Consider the following 19,538-nt stretch of genomic DNA (forward strand, 5'->3'; position numbering starts at 1 on the left):
CAGCTGTGCCTCTGATCGAAGAACAGCGTTGTTTGTTTAAGTCAGCGTGTCTGTAACAGTCGTACAATGTCACATTCGCCGAGAACCAAGAGATTGAGGAAGTCTGAAGAGAGTTCTGGTGAAAGCGCAAATGCTAACGAATTCTTTTCAGGTGGGTAAGGACTGAGGCACGTACTTTGTTGCAACGGGAGTTCTCAGGGCTGGTTAGTTAGGTCAGGATCGATTCGCCCTAAACTTCTGTTTTAAGGGCCCGTGTTTCCGACTGCAGACCGTTTCGATTATTTTTGCAATACTGAGATGACTACTGTAGTACTCATACTTTCAATCGTCCAACTGTTTTTCTTTACATCGAACATAGGCTTGCAGTTCACGTTTGTTTGTCCCAAGGCGCCGAAAGGCAACATAAAAGGGGCGTGGTGTTATATTTTGTCAACCCCGTGTGAACTTGAACAAGTGCACACAAAATTAAGATGGATGAAGAAACAACGATTGTCGTTTTTATTTTCGGGTATAGTCATTAAATATTAGCGTTTTATATATTTTAAACAAATTGCCCCCCCCCCATTCTGTACACTGCTGGAACCGTATCTTATAAGCAAACTGCTATTCTAAAGCTAGGGCCCAAAGTCAGTACAAACTCAAATGAATTTGGTTAGTTCTACCAAGTTGGCAAATAAACACATATCAATTAATGATATATGAATTTATTCAGTACAATGGCCTCAGGCCTATGATACAATAAATCAGTAATCGAAACATACATATTTGTGTTTGCCAATTTATCATTTTATATTATTTGATATATGGATTAAATATGCATTAATCAAAACTATCTGAAAACAATCAGCAATTCAAGCAAGAAAGAAAACAAATGCTCAAAACAAATACTGTGAAATAATTTATTTTCGCTGGAATTAATTTTCGCTGAAAATACTTTTTGGGTGTTTTGTATGAAATTTATTTTCGCTGATTTTTGGTATGTTGAATGTAAAATATAGGAAAAAAGGTATATTCGCTGGATTTTATTTTCACTGAATCACTCCTTCAGCGAAAATAGCAAAAATTTATTCTAAGCGAAAATAAAGTATTTTACAGTAGTTTAGTTTTATTGTTCAGAATAATTTATCATATAAAAATATCTTATTTATGTATAAAAAACATAAGATGATATAGATTCTGTAGAGTTATGAATCATTATATGTTTTATTTCATCAGTTATAATAATCGCTGATACCCAGTTGAAGTTACAGCATTGCTATTTTTTTGATAGGTCTTTTCCATTGACAACACATAATGTTTTGGAGTTATTTGGTGATCTATTCTAAGAAAAGAATATTCACAAAACTGAACACAGTTGTCACTGCATGTGAACAACATTGGTCCCACGTCATAGTTCAATGATTGATTGATTGATTGATTCAAATACTTGATTATTTGTTTGATCAATTGATAATTAACCAATTGTGAACAGCATTCCCTTCGTCCCAATAATTATTTCATTTTTTTATAGGCATTGGTAAGATTGAATACAAGCCGAATGCTGGTCCCGAAGATGTCATGTGTTTCAAGCACTATGCTGCCAAAGAGGTGAGCACTAGTACTATTTATACATTTATATGATAATGGTATACATTGGTATGATATGCAATATACTATTACAAGTCACGTGAAATTCTGGACGGTCACAAAATCTCTAAATGTAAATATTTGTAATATACCATATACATTCGACTCTGTGAAAAGACTGGTCAGTGTTGACTCAGGTACATTTTTTTTGGTTTGGTGCCATTGTGTATTACATGTATTATGGCTAAGTGTGTATTAGATGATTTTTTTATATAGAGCATTAAAGTAGAAGACTACTCATGAATGCAAATACTGAGATGTATTCATTTTCAAATAAATTGTACTTCCAGGCATTATAAAGATATTGAAAAGTTGGGGGCCACTAACTTAGTTTTTGAGAAAAATTATGGTTGTGTCTTAGTTGATAGTCTATTTGACAGTATTATAATGTTTTTACCATAGGTTTCTATGCTATATCCCAATTTGTAGCCTGGAGACATATGCTGAAAAATCATATATTGTTAATGATTAGGGTACTTAATTATTTCAAAAATCTGGATTTTAAAACATGTCAAAACATGGAATTGCTCTATGGAATTCTTGAAAAAATTATTTTTTAAAATAATAGGGCAAGTTTCTCCAAATAAGTCACTGTAACACACAGAATGTTATTTCATGGTACCATTGGACAAGAGCTTCATGATTTTTGATAATAATTCAATGAACACTGCCAATGCAATTATGACTAGGCTTCTCCACCTTAATTTACCTTGCACAATTGAACCTCCCATCACCCTTTGCAATTTATGACCAACTTTCTCAAGAATTATGACTAGGCTTCTCCACCTTAATTTACCTTGCACAATTGAACCTTCCCATCATCCTTTGCATTCCGTGATACATGTAGTATTGGTTTAATAGCACAATCCACATGCATGGTAATCAATCAAACTGAATCAATTTGCATTGTATATTACTGTCTGTGGATATCAGTTAAATAATAACACATGCTTGTGAGGGTAATATCACGATTTGTTGTCTGCTCAAGGGATGGTGCTGTTGTTCATGACCATAATATTGATGATACCCTCGCCTTCGGCTCTAGCATCATCAATATTATAATCATGACCAACAGCCCGAGGGCAAACAACAAATCGTGACATTGCCCGAATATTCATGTGTTATTTATTTTATCACATCAAACAGACATCCACCGTGGACAACCTCCAACAAAATAACAACACTTTTAGTATGCAATATTTTATTTTATCTATTATAACAAGTTTCACATTACTCAATAGCATACATACATTGTTTGCTGAAAAAAACTGCGAAAAATACACAGTAAATGTTATTTTCAGCTACGGATACTCTTTTTAGTAACCATGTTTCAGCAGTGTGAATCACTCAATTAATCAAGATTAACGTTTTTGATATGAATTGCGAAATTCTTAAACGCAATTTATTTGCTGTACATTTTTGCTTGCTATAAAAAATACCCTAAACATCAAAACAAAGTATCTTAATATCCATTCGGGCACGTTCGCTGTCTATTTCGGATGACTAAAGTTCATTCAAAACTTTGAAAGCAACCCCGAAAAAAAAAACAGCGACCGAGGCAGCACCAGTGCAGTGAACGACAATTTTCTATGCGCAAGAATTATATAGATCAATCCGTGTACCATCTGTATGACACACCCACCAATCACGTTCTTCCTTTCAAGGTGATCCATGGGAAGTCAATGGCAGATTGGTTGAGGTTTTCCGTATGTTACTGGCATACATTCCGAGGAACTGGTGCCGATCCTTTTGGGTTCCCAACAATTGAAAGACCATGGGAAGACGGTAAGTGTATAAACTGACACTTATAAACATTCTGTGAGCTGTTATTTTCTTGTATATTCAAAAAGCATGTATTAAATGCATTGTACACTAAGGTAATAGTCTAGCTATCAAGCCTTTTCAACCTTTCCAATGTTTTCTCTGATGCTATTGGTTAAAAATACATTCAATTAATTTGCATATCACTGTGTATAAATTTATTAAAGTTTCACTATGAAATACTTTATTTTAGTTGGAATTAATTTTCGCTGAATAGACTTTTTGGATGTTTTGTATGGAATTTATTTTCACTGATTTTTGATGAGTTGATAGTAGGAAAAAAGGTATATTCGCTGGATTTTATTTTCACTGAATCATTACTTCAGTGCAAATAGCGAAAATTAATTACAAGCGAAAATAAAGTATTCCACAGTATACCCTTATTGAACCTTGTTTTTATCTTTGGCCACGTTAAAATTATTACAAAATACATTCAATTTAATTGCATATCACTGAATATGGATTTATTAAAGTTATATACCCTTAGTAAACCTTGTTGTTTTTGTCTTTGGCCATGTTAATATTATTATATTTGTCTTTTCAGGGAGTGACAGTATTGAGAATTCTAAAAGACGTCTGCGAGCTGCATTTGAATTTTTTACTAAACTTGGTGTGAAGTATTGGACTTTTCATGACAGGTAGATAAAAGTTTTTGTATTTCCATATGGGATATGAATTTTTGTTTTATCACACTGTGGCCCAGAGTGAATGGGCAGTGGACTGTGATTAAAACTGTTGCACAGCAAATTTATTTTAAACAAAAATTGATTTGAAATTCAATAATGTCTGAGAAGGACAAATGACAACATATTTTAACAAGAGCTTTTTTAGCTCCGCTGTCGGCTTTGTCGAGCGGAGCTTATCATATGAGTGATTGTCCGTCTTAATCACTACTTGTTTCAAAATTCACATACCTAGGCATTAGTGAAGTGAGATTAAGTGGAACACTGTATAGATTCTAGGCTACATAATATTACAGATATTACTTAATGAAAACAATAAAGAAATTGTCTGGTTAATTTGTTTTTCAAAATCGTTGCATGCATACAGGTTTTTATTTTAAAGTTGTCACTAAATTTATGGTTTTATTTTTATTATTTAGAAAAACTGAATTTTTAGCATCGCTGTCGAGCGGAGCTTATAATATGAGTGATTGTCTGTCATCGGTGTCCGTCCGTGTAAACTTTTTACTTTTTCAACTTCTTCTTCAAATCTTCAAGTCTGTTTGTTTTGATACATGGTGTATATGTACCTCGGGTACACCTCTCTCAGATTTGTTCAATTCATGATGATATCTTCTAATCTCTAATTTTGATGAAAATTTTTGTCATTTTTGTTAAAAGATGATATTTTCGACTTCTTGTTAAAAAATCGCAAGTTTGAATGCTTTCATGTTATACACGTAAGTACATGTAGACTGCTCTCAGATTCATTCATTTTTTACTTCCGTGTGCGAAGCACAAATAGGAGTCTTTGCAGTTACCCTGTCTGTATGTATGTATGTATGTATGTATGTATGTATGTATGTATGTATGTATGTCTGTATGTATGTACAAAATGTATGTATGTCACTTTTTTTGTTCCACCGTTATCTCAAGAACCACTAATCAGATTTTGGTGAAACTTGGTACATAGATGCTCTGGGATAATGCGCAGAGTTGATTAGGTTTTGGTAAAAATCTGTGAATATTAATTACCTAATTTGCATGATAATTAGCTGATTTTTAGCTGTTCCAAGACTGTTCCACTGATATCTCAAGAACCACTCATTGGATTTTGATGAAACTTGGCACATGGATGCTCTAAATCAACACGCAGATTTGATAAGTTTTGGGTAAAAATCTATGAATATTAATTACCTAATTTGAATGACAATTAACTGATTTCAAGCTGTTCCATGACTGTTCCACTGATATTTCAAGAACCACTCTTTGGATTTTGATGAAACTTGGCACATGGATGCTCTAAATCAACACGCAGATTTGATAAGTTTTGGGTAAAAATCTATGAATATTAATTACCTAATTTGAATGACAATTAACTGATTTCAAGCTGTTCTATGACTGTTCCACTGATTTTTCAAGAACCAATCATTGGATTTCAATGAAACTTGGCACATGGATGCTCTGAACTAATGCGCAGATTTGATTAGTTTTGGGTAAAAATCTGTTAATATTATTAATTACCTAATTTACATAATGATTAATCAATTTTCGGCTTTTCCACTGATATCTCAAGTACTAATCATAACATTTCAATAAAACTTGGTACATAGATGTCATATGACACTGCACAGACCTGATAGTTTTTAGGGTAATATCAGTACATATTAATTACCTAATTTGCATAATTAATTAATTTTCAGCTTTTGATATTTCGAGTAGTAATGATCACATTTCAATGAAATGGTACATAGTTACTTGAGGACTGTGCAGAGACCTAATTAGTTTTGGGGTAAATATTTGTGCATATTAATCACCTTATTAGCATAATTAGTTAATTTTCAGCTTTTCACCTGATATCTCAAATACTAATCATCACATTTCAATGAGATTTGCGACATAGATTTTAGGACTATGCAGAGACCTGATTAATTTTGGGATAAATAATTGTGCCTATTAATTACCTAATTTGCATAATTACTTTTTGCTGTTCCATGGCTGTTGCACTGATGTCTAAAGAACCACTCATTGGATTTTAATGACACTTTTAAGAGCACTCATCATCACATTTCAATGAACCTAGGACTATACACCATATTAGTTTTTGATAAATATTTATGCTTCTTAATCACCTAATTAACATATTTAATTAATACTGATATCTCAAGTATTGTTCATCACATTTGAATAAAACTTGGTACATAAATGCTCTAGGACAATAGACAGCCTTATTAATTTTGGGTTAAAATCTGTTCATATTAATTCTCTAATTAGCATAATAATTAATATTTTTTTGGTTCTAATCACATTTCAATGAAACTTGGTACATTGTGCAGACCTTATTAGTTTTACACTTAAATCTGTTCATATTAGTTACCTTATTTGCATAATTAGTTTTCTGCGTTTCCATCAACATCTCAAGTTCAAGTAATTTTGAATTAATTTTTAATGTGTCTCCAATACTCTCAGCACACAGGAGTTCTTTCTAAGCTTTCTTTGATGTTATGATATCTTCAATTTTATAATTTTGGTGTATATTTTTATCGTTTTTAGTAAAAAAGTAATATTTTTGACTTCTTGTTGGAAACAGCAAGTCTGATTGCTTTGATACTATACATATAGGTACCTTAGGTACAATGTAGACCTCTCTCAGATTTGTTCATTTTCTAATGATATCTTCTGTTCTTTAATTGAAATGTGCATTGCTAACAGCGAAGCTATCTCAGCCGAGGGACTGCTTGTTTTTATTACTGTTTCTAAATGTTGGCAAAACATCTTTCAAAAGAATTTTTAATGTACATGTTTTAATTTCCATGCACAATAACGATAATTATGAAGATTTTTTTCTTGGCTTAAAATAAATCATATCCAAGAAAAAAATAATTGTTTTATGTTTGATACAGGAACAATATTGACGTACACAATATGCTCATAAAATAAACAAACTTCAAACTATTATGAACATTCACTGTAGAATGATCTCTGCCCTCAAGCATTATATTGTTTGTTTTTACTGTATCATAAGGGATATCGCACCTGAGGGTAAAACTTTGGAGGAAACGAATAAGAATCTTGACATACTAACAGACTTGGCTTCAGAGTTAATGCAGAAGACTGGTGTAAAGCTGCTATGGAATACATGCAATTTGTTTTCAAATCCAAGGTGAGGAAAAAAAATGTGAAACTTCGTTAATCTGTGTACTTTCCAACATATCCAAAACCTCGAAAGTAAACATGTACAGTGGTTAGATTATTGGTTAAACTTTTCACAACCAGTTCCCTAGTTTCATCACAAATTCACAAAATAGTACCGTTTATAGTCTGCAATTTCCTTCAGAAGATTGGAAGAAAAATAATCAATTTTTTTGAATAAAAATTGATGCAAATTTTGTCTGTTAATTGGCTCCAAAATTAGGGTTCATTTCCAGAAATATTGAACAATATAAAAAAAAAGTGCAGAAGAATTTTGGAGAGAGAATGTGTAGTGGTGAATAGGTTAATGACTGCATTCAGTCAGATTAATTAGTAGATTGCTCTATGCCATCACTTGTAAGCATGCTGTGTTAATCCTTTCATGATACTACATACTAAGCTTAAATATCACCAATGAGTTGGAGTAATTTGCCTGTTGCTGAAGAAGCCTCCAACAGTTAATAACGTATAAATACTGTAAAGGCATTGACTTACTTTCATTTTTTCCATGATTGGTAAAAAATAATTGGAATTGAAAACCAGTGACAGTCTATACTAGGCATTTATTGTTGAAGTTTTGCAGGCTTTGGAGTATTGTGTAGACATGCATTCTTTTTAAATTGGTGTGCATGCACCACTAATATCAAAATTACTATCAATTTGGGGTGAAAGAATCATAAAATAAGTGGAATATGGTGACAATGAAAGAAGATTAAAGATGATCAAAATGATGACTCTTGCTATTGTCTATAGGTACATGAATGGTGCAGCCAGCAATCCTGACGTCCATGTGTTTGCATATGCTGCTGCACAGGTGAAGAAAGGACTGGAAATTGCTAAGAAACTAGGAGCTGAAAACTTTGGTAATATATAAATAGATAATTCTTGATATTGTCACTTTTCACAAAACTAGCTTTAAGTTGGATTACTCCAATCAGTGGTTTTTCTAGAAAAAAAAATGCAAGAGGGAGCACTGCAATTCAGCGGCGCCACCAAGTGGGGGTGATAGAATTCTCCTTTTTTTGATAATTCTAAGTTAAAATGGAGCATTCTATGGCTTCTTTAAGGCCAAAATTACTATCAGACAGGTCACAATTGAAGACTGTGGCCACATGTGATCCCTGGTCAATCATAGTTTTATGGTTGCCCGAGGATCTGCTCCCCAGGGTAAGGGGGCGCTTGGCCATGGCATGAAGGCGCTGCGCCCCTGTTCCTTGTATAAAATATCCCTGCTAATTACAGTCATAATAGTCATAATATCTAAATAGTTCTGAGTATTTCTATCTGTTTTATATCAATAACTTTGTTAAATACTACAAAGGTGCATTTATTTATGAAAACATTTTTTGTGCTGGTGACATTCTGAACGTTATCTTGATTGTTTCAATCACATATGACTATGGATGATAGCAAATATTGTCTAATCTGCACATATTGCTCAAACTAGGAGATCTGCAATTAAAACTTGTACATTTTGTATTCAGTTAAGTGTTCTTTCAATGGGTATAGTTGTACAGTACATAGTTATGGTGTGTTCACCTTGCATCATAAAGACGAGTTTGTTTCTCAGAGCAGTCTGTTCATTTAGCACAATACTGAATCACATTTCATTCCTCGCGCAAATCAATTGGCAGAATAATTGTCTGTGAATGAGAGGAATAAATTTCATTTCATTTCAAATAAACTAAAATAAAATAAAACTTTTTAAAATATCCTGTTTATATTCTCAGTGTTCTGGGGTGGACGTGAAGGATACCACACATTACTGAACACAGACGTATTAACAGAAATGAACCATATGGCTAAGTTTTTCAAAATGGCCGCTGGTAAGTTTATTTATGCAGGTCTAATCTTTGAAGTTAGACAACTGTAGTTAGTTTGTTTTAGTTTGTATATTTTGAAAAAAAAATGGATTCTTAGATCTAGCTGTCAAGAGAATGATTAAATGGGTTTTGTTTGTTTAAGATTCGTAATAAACACACATAACTTTTTAGCTCCGCCATTGCTGCCTATCATTGTCAACTTTACATTTTTAACTTCTTGAAAATCATATATCTTTAAATATCTAATTTTGATGAATATTTCTGTCGTTTTTGGTAAAATGCGATATTTTCCACTTTTTGAAAACCATGTGATGATATCTTCAAATATCTAATTTTGATGAGTATTTATGTAATTTTTTGTAAAATTTTATAATTCTTGAAACAGCTAGCCAGATTTGTTTGATATTTTATATTAAGACACCTCAAGTGGACCTCAGTCAGATTTGTTCATTTCATGATGATATTTTGACCTCTTCTATGATATGGCTAGTCCAATTGTTTTGATACTTACCGGTATATGTAGACATGTTAGGTGGACCACTGACAGATTTGTTCATTTCATGATAACAAGTAATAAGATGATAATTTTTTAGTTTTAGTGAATGTTTTTGTTGTTTTTATAAAAAATTGCTGTTTTCAACTATACAGCAGAGCTATATCAGGCTGCTTGTTCATAATATTTCATAAGAATTTTGCTGACGACCTGTAAATATTGGTCTATTATGTTCTTATTAAATTAAATTAAAACATCTAATTCATAAAAATATTATGATTTAATAAATCAATATTTATTTTTCCAGATTATAAAGAAAAGATTGGTTTCAAAGGAGTTTTGCTGATTGAACCCAAACCTAAAGAGCCAACAAAACATCAGTATGACTACGGTAAGTGATAACAAGTATTATCCAATCACAGGAGTCTATTCATGCTTTAACCTTTTCACCACTAGTTTCCTCTTTACATCACAAATTCATGATCACAAAATAGTCACGTTTATAGTTTGCACTCTCCTTCAGAAGCTTTGGACAAAAATAGCCAAATTTTTTGAGTAAAAAATGACAATTGACTCAAATTTTTTCTGTTGGCTCCAAAATTAGGGTTCATTTCCAGAAATAATTAAGATTATAAGAAAAGAGTGTTGAATAATTTCAGGGAGAATGTCTAGTGATTAAGATAATTTTTCTGAACTGGATTAATTAGAGTGCTAAATATTTGAGCTTGTTCAAAGTCGAGAAATAATATCATTACCAGTTTTTTGTTTGTAAGTTTGTAAGAATTAATGAATTTGTATTTTTGATATTTTACCCTTTTAGCAAAAAGAATTACTGAAGAAAAATAATTAATATTTCTATTTTCAGATGCTATGACGGTTATTGCTTTCCTCAAACATTACAATCTAGACAATCAGTACAAACTGAACATTGAACCAAACCATACCACACTGGCAGGACACGGATATGAACATGATATTGTGATGGCATCAGCGTAAGTCAAGTTGGGTTGAGGTAGTGACGGTGACATTTCATTTAATTTTAAATTAATAAATAGTTTTTATAATTATGAATTTTTCTATAATTTGATAAATATGTAACTGTATCAAATGCTAATTATCACAAATCAAGGAAAATGGTACAATGTTTTGGGGCAAGACCTGATTAGTTGGGGGTAAAATTATGTGCATAATAATTACCTAATTTGCATGATAATTACCATTTTTTTTTATCTCTGCTGTCATCGTAGAAGACAGAGCGGAGCTGTTTATATAGGTGATTGTCCGGCGTTGTTTGTTAACAATTTCATGTTTGACTTCTTTTCATTAATTTTTACAACTTTTTTCTGTCGGTTTTCTTTTCAAAAACTACCAGGACAATTGCTTTGGTGCTTAGCTTTGTCAGAAAATCTTAAATTCTCAATGGTGAATATTTTTGTTAAAAAATGTTATTTTGAATTCTTCTTGAAAACAACCAGCTGAATTGCATTGATACTTGGCATGTTGACCTCTGTCAGATTTGTCCATGTTGTGATGGTACCTACAATTCTCTATATTTGGTGAATATTTTTGGAATTTTTAGTAAAAACAAATGTTTTTTTCGACTTCTTGATACTTGTCATGTAGGTTACTTGAGTGTTGTCTGTCAGATATGTTCATTTCATGATGGTATCTTCAATTCTCTATTTTGGGCTATTATTTTTGGTAAATGCTATTTTTGAATTCTTCTTGTACACTCCCAATTATTTTTGTGAACAATTTGGTTGATGAAGTTAAAGTGACAGCTAAAACCAAACTATTTGTTTGTGGGTGTGCATTGCTTTACTTGTCTACCACAATATTCTTGCAGGACAGCAGAACTACATGTATTTCACTTGTTTGATATCTTGAGAAGTGCCAGAAGACAGTGTGCAGACCTGCAATGATTTGGATTGAAATTGTGAATAATGATTATCTAATTTGCATAAATTAGTCAATAACCACTCATGAGCTCTGGGGTATTCCTCAGGGGATTATTTTAGAGTTGAAAACAGACAAAATATGACTAACATATCGCATGGTAATGTGTCTTTAATATGAATAACTGTAATTTTTTCAAGCACTGGTGGGGGCAGAGAGATGCAACCAGTGCTAGTGAAGGCATCTACAACAAACTAGAATTGTTTAGCTCTGCTGTCGACTTTGTGGAGCGAAGCTTATCAAATAAGTGATTGTCTGGCGTCCGTGTTAACTTTTTACTTTTCCTTCTTCTGCAAGTCTGGTTGCTTTGATGTATATGCAACATGGGGAGACCTCTCTCAGATTTGTTTACGTGGTGATGATATCTTCAATTCTCTAATTTTGATGAATATTTTTGTCATTTTTGGTGAATAGTGATAATTTTGACTTGTTAAAAAACATCTGATTAATTCATATTATATACAAATCTTGTATATATAAATAATTAAATAATTTAATAATGTATTCCCTATTTCTGCTTCATGTGCTTCAAATACTCTTGGCACATGGGAATCCTTTCTCAGCTGTCTTTGTTAATTTTGCACCAAATGGACATAAGATTTTATAGCTACCGGTCAAGTTTATTTTGTTAATTGTGACAAAATTTAACCTTGGCATTGGAAAAAGTGTATTCAGATTCAGTTCTTATCTGCATTAGGTTTGGAATGCTTGGATCGGTGGATTCTAATACTGGATCACCTGATCTTGGCTGGGATACTGATCAGTTCCCAATGGATATCAAGAACACCACCCTAGTCATGAAGGTGTGTACATTTCCTAATGTATGTTATGTATGTTTTCCACCAAGGTAGACAGGAGTTTTGGGTTTTGGGGACGTGCAGGCTACAGTGAAATCCACTACAAAGCTATATCCCCACAGTGGGGATTTTGAATGTCTTGGCATTCCCAATAATAAACTGACAGTAGAGCTTCACCCCATTCCTGGGTATTTGACACGTGTTCAAATGTTTGAGTGGGGAATTTGATACTGCTGTCAAAAAAAAAAAAATTCAAATTTTTGCTGGAACTTTCCCCTTGTATTGGTGCATATTAACTGGCTTCCAATCACCAATTTAGTAGTGAATTCTCTTTATAATAGATTTTTATTTTTCAATTCCTGATGCCTCATGACAGCTCTATATGGTTCCCATGCTGCATATACAATGCATATGAAAATTCAAACTTCCTGTTTACAAAGAGACATTGACCCTTGACCTAACAATGAATCTCCTGTATTCTTTTTCTACAAACCTGCTAAGTAATGTAATTGTTGCAATGTTTTTTTGGGAAAATCAAAATTTTAAAAATAGTAATACATTTAGAGAAAATTTGCATAGAAGATTTTATCGAATCATTTGAAGTTTTAGCTACCAGCCCCTAAAAAAGTAAAAATAAATCATCTTACAGTGATCATATCAGAGAATAATATCTCATCACACATACAGACTCGTTACCAATCATAAATATAGTGTGAAGCATGAGATGTGGCTGCTACTTGAATCATAACATGCTTTTATCTCAACAGGCTGTACTGGATCAAGGTGGTCTGAAGCCAGGTGGTTTGAACTTTGACGCTAAGGTACGGCGCGAGTCAACCAATTTGCAAGACATGTTCATTGCACATATTGGCGCTATGGATAGCTTCGCTAGAGGACTACGCAATGCAGTTAAAATAATCAAAGATGGAGTTTTGCCGAATCTAGTTCAGGTTAGTGTTTACTTGTTATCATATACCTCATATTGCCCGATCTTGTTACACTATGGTAGGTGTGCCCTCACATCAGGGGCAATAATTTCCCTTATAATGCCCGTTCCAGCCCGCTCAGCATGCATCAATCAAAATAAACATGTCATTCTAAATCACGTCTTGTGTTTGAGGTCACTTTGTGGAAAAATTGTAATTAGACGTATAAGGTATATGATAATACCTTCATGGACTGAATACGGCTTTTGCTGCCCTCGGTCATACAGCTTTTGCTGCCCTCGCAAGCTTGAGTCCTCCCTTCGCTCTCCCTCGGGTTGCAAAAGCCGTATATAGTCCATAAAGAATATTACCTCTATTATGATACAGTGCATCATGGGATAGTTTAAAGAGAAAAGCTGTTTCTAACTAATTGATTTTTTACTTAAACATTTCGTGAATAGTATTTTTTTCTTGCTGAATATGCAGTCTTGAGCACTGTGTGTGGAGCGGTCTTAATATTAATTTAGGGATGGCCCTAAGTTCACTAAGTTCTTCATGGCTTTCAAAATATCATTAGTATTATGCGCATACATAATTAAAGGAAAATAAAACAAAATGACACAACCCACTTTTTGACACCACCTACTGTTCCTAGAAAGCATCGTAGAACTGGTTTCAGAGACTGAGCTGGGAAACGATATCAGTCCAAATCAAATCAATCAATCAATACATGTATCAATCAAAAAAAATTATGCAATTTCTTGTAAACACCTGTATTTGTTTTTAATCGGCTCATAAATAATTAATACTTTACATAATACTCCATATCAAAGGTTAGTACTAAGATTCCACAAGAACCAGTGGCGACCATGTTTTTGTGATTTGAGTCAAATTGTTATCACATTTCTTCTAATTCCAATGGCAACAGAAAGTTTATGGTTCTTGAGAGGGGATTTTTTTGGGGGGATATTGCTTTGTCCTGGGATTACATTGAGTTTCTGTTTATATAGTTTTAGACAGATAATGGCTCTTTAAAATGGGAGGGTCGTCACCTGTGCTTATGCAGGAATTGAGTCCCAAGCGACGTTAACAACACACGCAAAAATGCAAAGGCTCATGAGTAGATGCTTGTTTGTAAACAATGACACGCTATGGCCATCTGATGCATGCGCAGGTGACGACTCCCAGATTTAATATAGAGTTACATGAAAAAAGACATTATGGATACACTAATACTTCAGTTAGGTTTTAGTGATGTCGGCTTCATTTGACCTAGGTCATTAGTCTTCCACCACAATGGATTTACAGATACTTGTTTTGGTTCAAATTCATAAAAACAGTGTTTTTGCAAGCAACAGACAGATACAAATGTCTATAATATGTATACATGCACACACTGACTGCATCACAACTCTGTAGTAACTAAGATTCTATACTTGTCTATTTTTACAGGAGAGATACAGTAGTTACACTAACGATATTGGAGCTAAAATAGAAAAAAATAAGACATCCTTTGAAGAATTGGAGGTAAATATTATAAGATCATACTTGATTCTATGGCAACACAAAATCAAGACTTTCAAGCAACTTAAAAAAAAAAATTTTAGTCTAAAATTGTTGTAAAAAATATTTTGAAAAAAACATAAATGTGAGCAAAATGTTGGACCAAAAATTTTGCACTCAAAAAGTCAATTAATTGTATCTATTTTTTCTCAAAAATACCCATCAAAACTCTTTTAATTAGTTGATATCCTTTCTTGTTACAGAAATACGCCATGGAGCAAGGAGAACCAAAGAAGATATCCGGACAACAAGAAAAATATGAATCAATACTGAACAACTACATCTAGTAGTTTATCAGTGGATTTTTATAATTAATTAATGCCTTAAAATACTGATAACATTGATGATGCTCCCTATTTGCAGAAATGTACTATATAATGTCCTGTAACTGCTCTTAACCAATGAAATGGATTAAGAATCCTATATGGGCGTAATTTGCTATATCACATGACTAAGTTTGACCAATCATGCTGCAGAATTTGTGATTCCTGATGTGAATGAGTTTATGTTTTCACTGTCATTGTCCTTAAACCTGACCTGAGTTTAGGGATGTTTCACTATAGGATATGATGTTTCAGTTTTACATCATAACCCTGAATTAAAGCATATGGATATTTACTGACAGGCGCACCTTTAAGTAGCGCCCTCTAGAGTTGTTTTGAATTCACCTGAAACGCCTCTCCAACAGGTCACTGTGAGGGCGCCATAAACAGTCTATGATTATTTCGTTATATAATATATAGCTCACTCACAAACCATTCATTCATTAAGGTCAAAACAATGTCATGGCTGTAATTGGCCTCTTTACTATCATTTATGTCACTAGAGGGCGCTATGTATTGCTGAAGAATTGAAGAAAGTATCCTATCCTCGGGAGCGGAGCTATGTCACAAGACTTTCCCCGCTGCTAACAAGTGCGCAACTGCACTATGTATTACTATGGACTCTGTGCGCGATGCTGTGTAACACCAAACGAAAAGCCAGTGAAAATAGCTAAATTTGAAAAAACAACGCAAACTCAACTTTGATGTAATGCTGAACAACCACATTTATATATGTTACACACGCAGGGTAATCTTGTTACACTGTTCAGAGGGGTCTGAACAACTATTTCAAAGTATCGTTTACCGAGATTTTGTTGCCTTTGTTTTCACCGTGATGGTTGCCAGGTGGTGAAAATGCCTGTATGTCCTCCCCCCCCCCCCTAGGATTATTGATTCCTATCACTTGTGAGTGTCAAAATGGATCAAATGAGTTTTCAAGAATGTCTTCCAGTTTATACATTTAAACTTTTATATAACTGTAACAATAAGTGATTGTAGAGTGATTATATTAAAGTTTTAAAATATCAAAAATAAATATTGGACTCATTTGCTGTTTCGATAAATTAAGTTTGTGAAAAGTGCATTCACACTTTGCAGATACGTAAACATGACTTCTAGAACGTTCTGAAAACGTCAAATTTGTAAAAAATTATATTTTAATTGAAAAGTAGATATTTTGCTTTGCCCTCACCTTGCATGCATTTCATTTTGGGAATTCTATGGAGACAAACAAAGCTCCCTAACTTGGCCATTTAATAAAATTAACTTAATATAAGAGGCTGACTTAAAGACATATTTTATAGTTAATTTTTCATACGTAATATCCATCCACAATCTCGAAATTTGTAGGTGTATTATTATTATGGTAAGGGGTTGGAACTAATCACTTAAACGGCGGTGGTCGTCACGGTCACGCAGCGTGGTCTCGAATTTCATGAAATTTACATGTGTTGTGTACGTCGCTATATCGAACAGAGCGCGACGTGACGACCGCCGCCCTTTAATGCTGAGACATTTATATTTAACGCATTTATAACAATTCAACAGTAAATGCTGTATGTTTGTGGTATGTACGTGCGTGAATAGTATTGTTCTGTTGCAATTCGCCATGCACGTTTTAGTGCGTCAAAAGAGCAAAAATGTTGATTATTGTTGCTGGTATGGTTGACATTGACAACGTCCGCAATAATTTCATAAAAGAAATGTTTAAAGGGATACTCTATCTAGCCTAAAGACAGTATTAGCCTTTTAAATGCTAAAAAAAATGTGAAATTTGTGGGTTTACTTTTTATAAAATGTACAGACATCAACCCATGGCAGAGGTACATGTATGTCAAAGCTATAATCTTAAAACAAGCTCTCGAAACGTAGGTCATTTGTGTAACTTCTCAATTTTACAGTGCAATGATCATTATTGCTGGTTTGAAAAGATAACATTGAACTTGAATGAGTGGCTCACATAGCTGAGTCTACTATGAGAAAAATAATAAGACACATTACTGACTGACTTTACTCGAAGTGAACTAGTCTCGCCACCCCTCCAGATGTAATGGTGCGACCCGTTTACACTTCTGCTGTATATACGACTAGAATGTTTCATTATTTTCAGGTATATCCTCAGACGTGGAATACTTTTAATTGGCGAAATGTTCATCAATAGTTTTAACGCTATTTTTGTAATGGTTTTTGATAAAAAAATAACTTTTTTGCATAAACAATTGACCAAGGCAATGTATGACGAAAAATTCAATAATAATAATATACCGGGTCATCTATCAATATAAGTTACAGGCATATTACGAACATATAAACACGCAACAAAATTCAACGGAACTCGGGCCACGGTAAAGCAACTTGCTGCTGCGACCAGTCACGCATCTCACCACGCTATACGAACTTCCCCACTCCTCGCAAAGAAGGTCGCTTAAAAAAATAGCGTGCAATGACGCGGAACTGTATAATTCCAAATTGTACATGCGGGCACCTTCCTACGTTTGTGCTGCTGACTAACTACCGCCCCTTAAAAGGCACCTCGAATTAGCGTGTAATCATATACCCATTTAAGGTAGAGATGCAGGTTCGTGAATTTTGTTTTTTGCTTTTTATTATCCAAACAGTCTTGGCTATAGACTGTTAAAATTTTGTAGAATTGTGAATAGTGGAACATACTCAAAAAACGATTTTAAAATATAGATAACAGGTGCAAAATTCTTACCTTTGAATGCTTAGCAAAATTTAGCAAGGCTGTACAAAAATAATAAAAAAGAAACATGGTGAAAAAAAGAAATGACTGGATCTCCATATTATGCACTATATTTAACTTTTAACAAAATGATAATACATTTAAATTTGGAACTGTTACAGCCATGTTAATTATGAACATTAGCAAATTTCTTACTGAGTGAATTGTTATGCAAATTAGCAATTATCTTAAAGTTAGCTTCTTTTTAGTGCACATCCCAGAACTTTAAAAAAATAGCTCCTAGACGCTTTGACCGTTTGTTTTGAATTTTTCACAAACGATTGACAATGTGTTTATCTTCAAAACGCCGTCAGGGCATTGTTTTTGGTTGAACAGTGTTACAACAATCGTACAGACAACTAGCCTGGGTGTTAATTTATGCATAAACTTGAAGTAGTGGAATTTGAGCTACTGCCCTGCAAAATTGACAACAGGTAGACAGTTTTCAATACGGTATTTTCTTCATAGTAAACAGATGTACCCATAAACCAATTTTGACAGGAAACAGAAGCATGGTTTAGAAGCTACTTTTATTTAAATCGCTTTTGACTAAAAAAGCATATTTTTGTGCATATTTCAAACTACAGTGTACATAGAAAAAAATACTAACAAAATTTTAAAATTCATACAATAAGCTTTCCGAAAATATATAGTTTGTTGACGAAGAAGGTCGTCTTGGTTTCCTAAATAACTAATTAAAATACCTGTCAGGTAAACTGCATCTCTACCTTAATCTACAGAATGCCTCGCACTGTGACGTCATATGTTTACATTTATGCTAGTCAGCAAGCGAATGCGTGATAATAAAAAATAATAATAATAAACTTTATTGTTACCGTATCCTTTATAGGATCTTGAGTTAAATTACAATAAAGTGAGGATGAAAAAAACAAAAACAATCAAAATAATCAAAAATATCATAAAGATGATGATAATAACAAAAACCTTGTCATCCCTAGCTCACGATATATTGTGATAACACTGTCCGCTAGTTGTTTTATTAACAGGGACACGTATACGTATATTCAAACTCACCGGAAGCGAATAACATCGTAATTTTATTGTTTTCGGTTGCAAACTACCGGTTCTTGTAAAACAGTCACTGCGCAGGCGTGACGTTCTATATTGTAGTGATATATAGAAGATAATATTTGGTAATCGTAGTCCTAAATAACTATTAAAAATAGCTAGACGTTTCGAGCAATGGCTCTTTATCGATAGCATAAAACTAAGATTATCGATAAAGAGCCATTGCTCGAAACGTCTAGCTATTTTTAATAGTTATTTAGGACTACAATTACCAAATATTATCTTCTATATATCATATTTATCAGTCCGAGCAGCGTTTATTTATTTATATTGTAGTGATATTGGTATACCAAAAGTCGTATTCTATTTCATGAACAACATGAAAATAAAAACAGTCACTAGTCATTTTGATACGTTTAAGAATGTACTACTCCCCTGTATATATTTGTATACCGTTATGTCCATATGTTGTACTAGTAAGCTATAATTCCGGTTGTATTCACAGGCTGCCTGCCAGGCTTCGGAAAAAAGTAAGCACTAGCTATGTGAATTGGCTTGTTTAGCTCAGATGTTATCTCAAGCTG

The 19,538-nt window shown here is 33.3% G+C and overlaps 1 protein-coding gene across 1 annotated transcript; it reads left to right on the forward strand.

Annotated features, from left to right (window-relative positions):
• On the forward strand, window positions 1-15,282 carry LOC100366986 (uncharacterized). The gene is made up of 13 exons (XM_085493079.1): window positions 1-151; window positions 1,511-1,587; window positions 3,291-3,411; window positions 3,992-4,085; window positions 7,135-7,272; window positions 8,055-8,164; window positions 9,032-9,127; window positions 9,925-10,008; window positions 10,483-10,609; window positions 12,271-12,376; window positions 13,138-13,320; window positions 14,749-14,823; window positions 15,063-15,282. Exons 1-13 carry the CDS (start codon window positions 67-69, stop codon window positions 15,144-15,146), a joined length of 1,380 nt encoding a protein of 459 aa, XP_085349205.1. The 5' UTR covers window positions 1-66; the 3' UTR covers window positions 15,147-15,282.
• Window positions 15,283-19,538: the final 4,256 nt, after the last annotated feature.

This window comes from Saccoglossus kowalevskii, chromosome 18 (assembly GCF_978046115.1).
Source record: "Saccoglossus kowalevskii chromosome 18, keSacKowa6.1, whole genome shotgun sequence".
Taxonomy (NCBI): domain Eukaryota; kingdom Metazoa; phylum Hemichordata; class Enteropneusta; family Harrimaniidae; genus Saccoglossus; species Saccoglossus kowalevskii.

Bases quoted from the DNA above. Each gene is read 5' to 3' on its own strand.
- LOC100366986 (XM_085493079.1), top strand. From the start codon at position 67: ATGTCACATTCGCCGAGAACCAAGAGATTGAGGAAGTCTGAAGAGAGT. The intron at 152-1,510 runs GTGGGTAAGGAC...ATTTTTTTATAG, and splicing joins TGCTAACGAATTCTTTTCAG to GCATTGGTAAGATTGAATAC. The intron at 7,273-8,054 runs GTGAGGAAAAAA...TATTGTCTATAG, and splicing joins AATTTGTTTTCAAATCCAAG to GTACATGAATGGTGCAGCCA.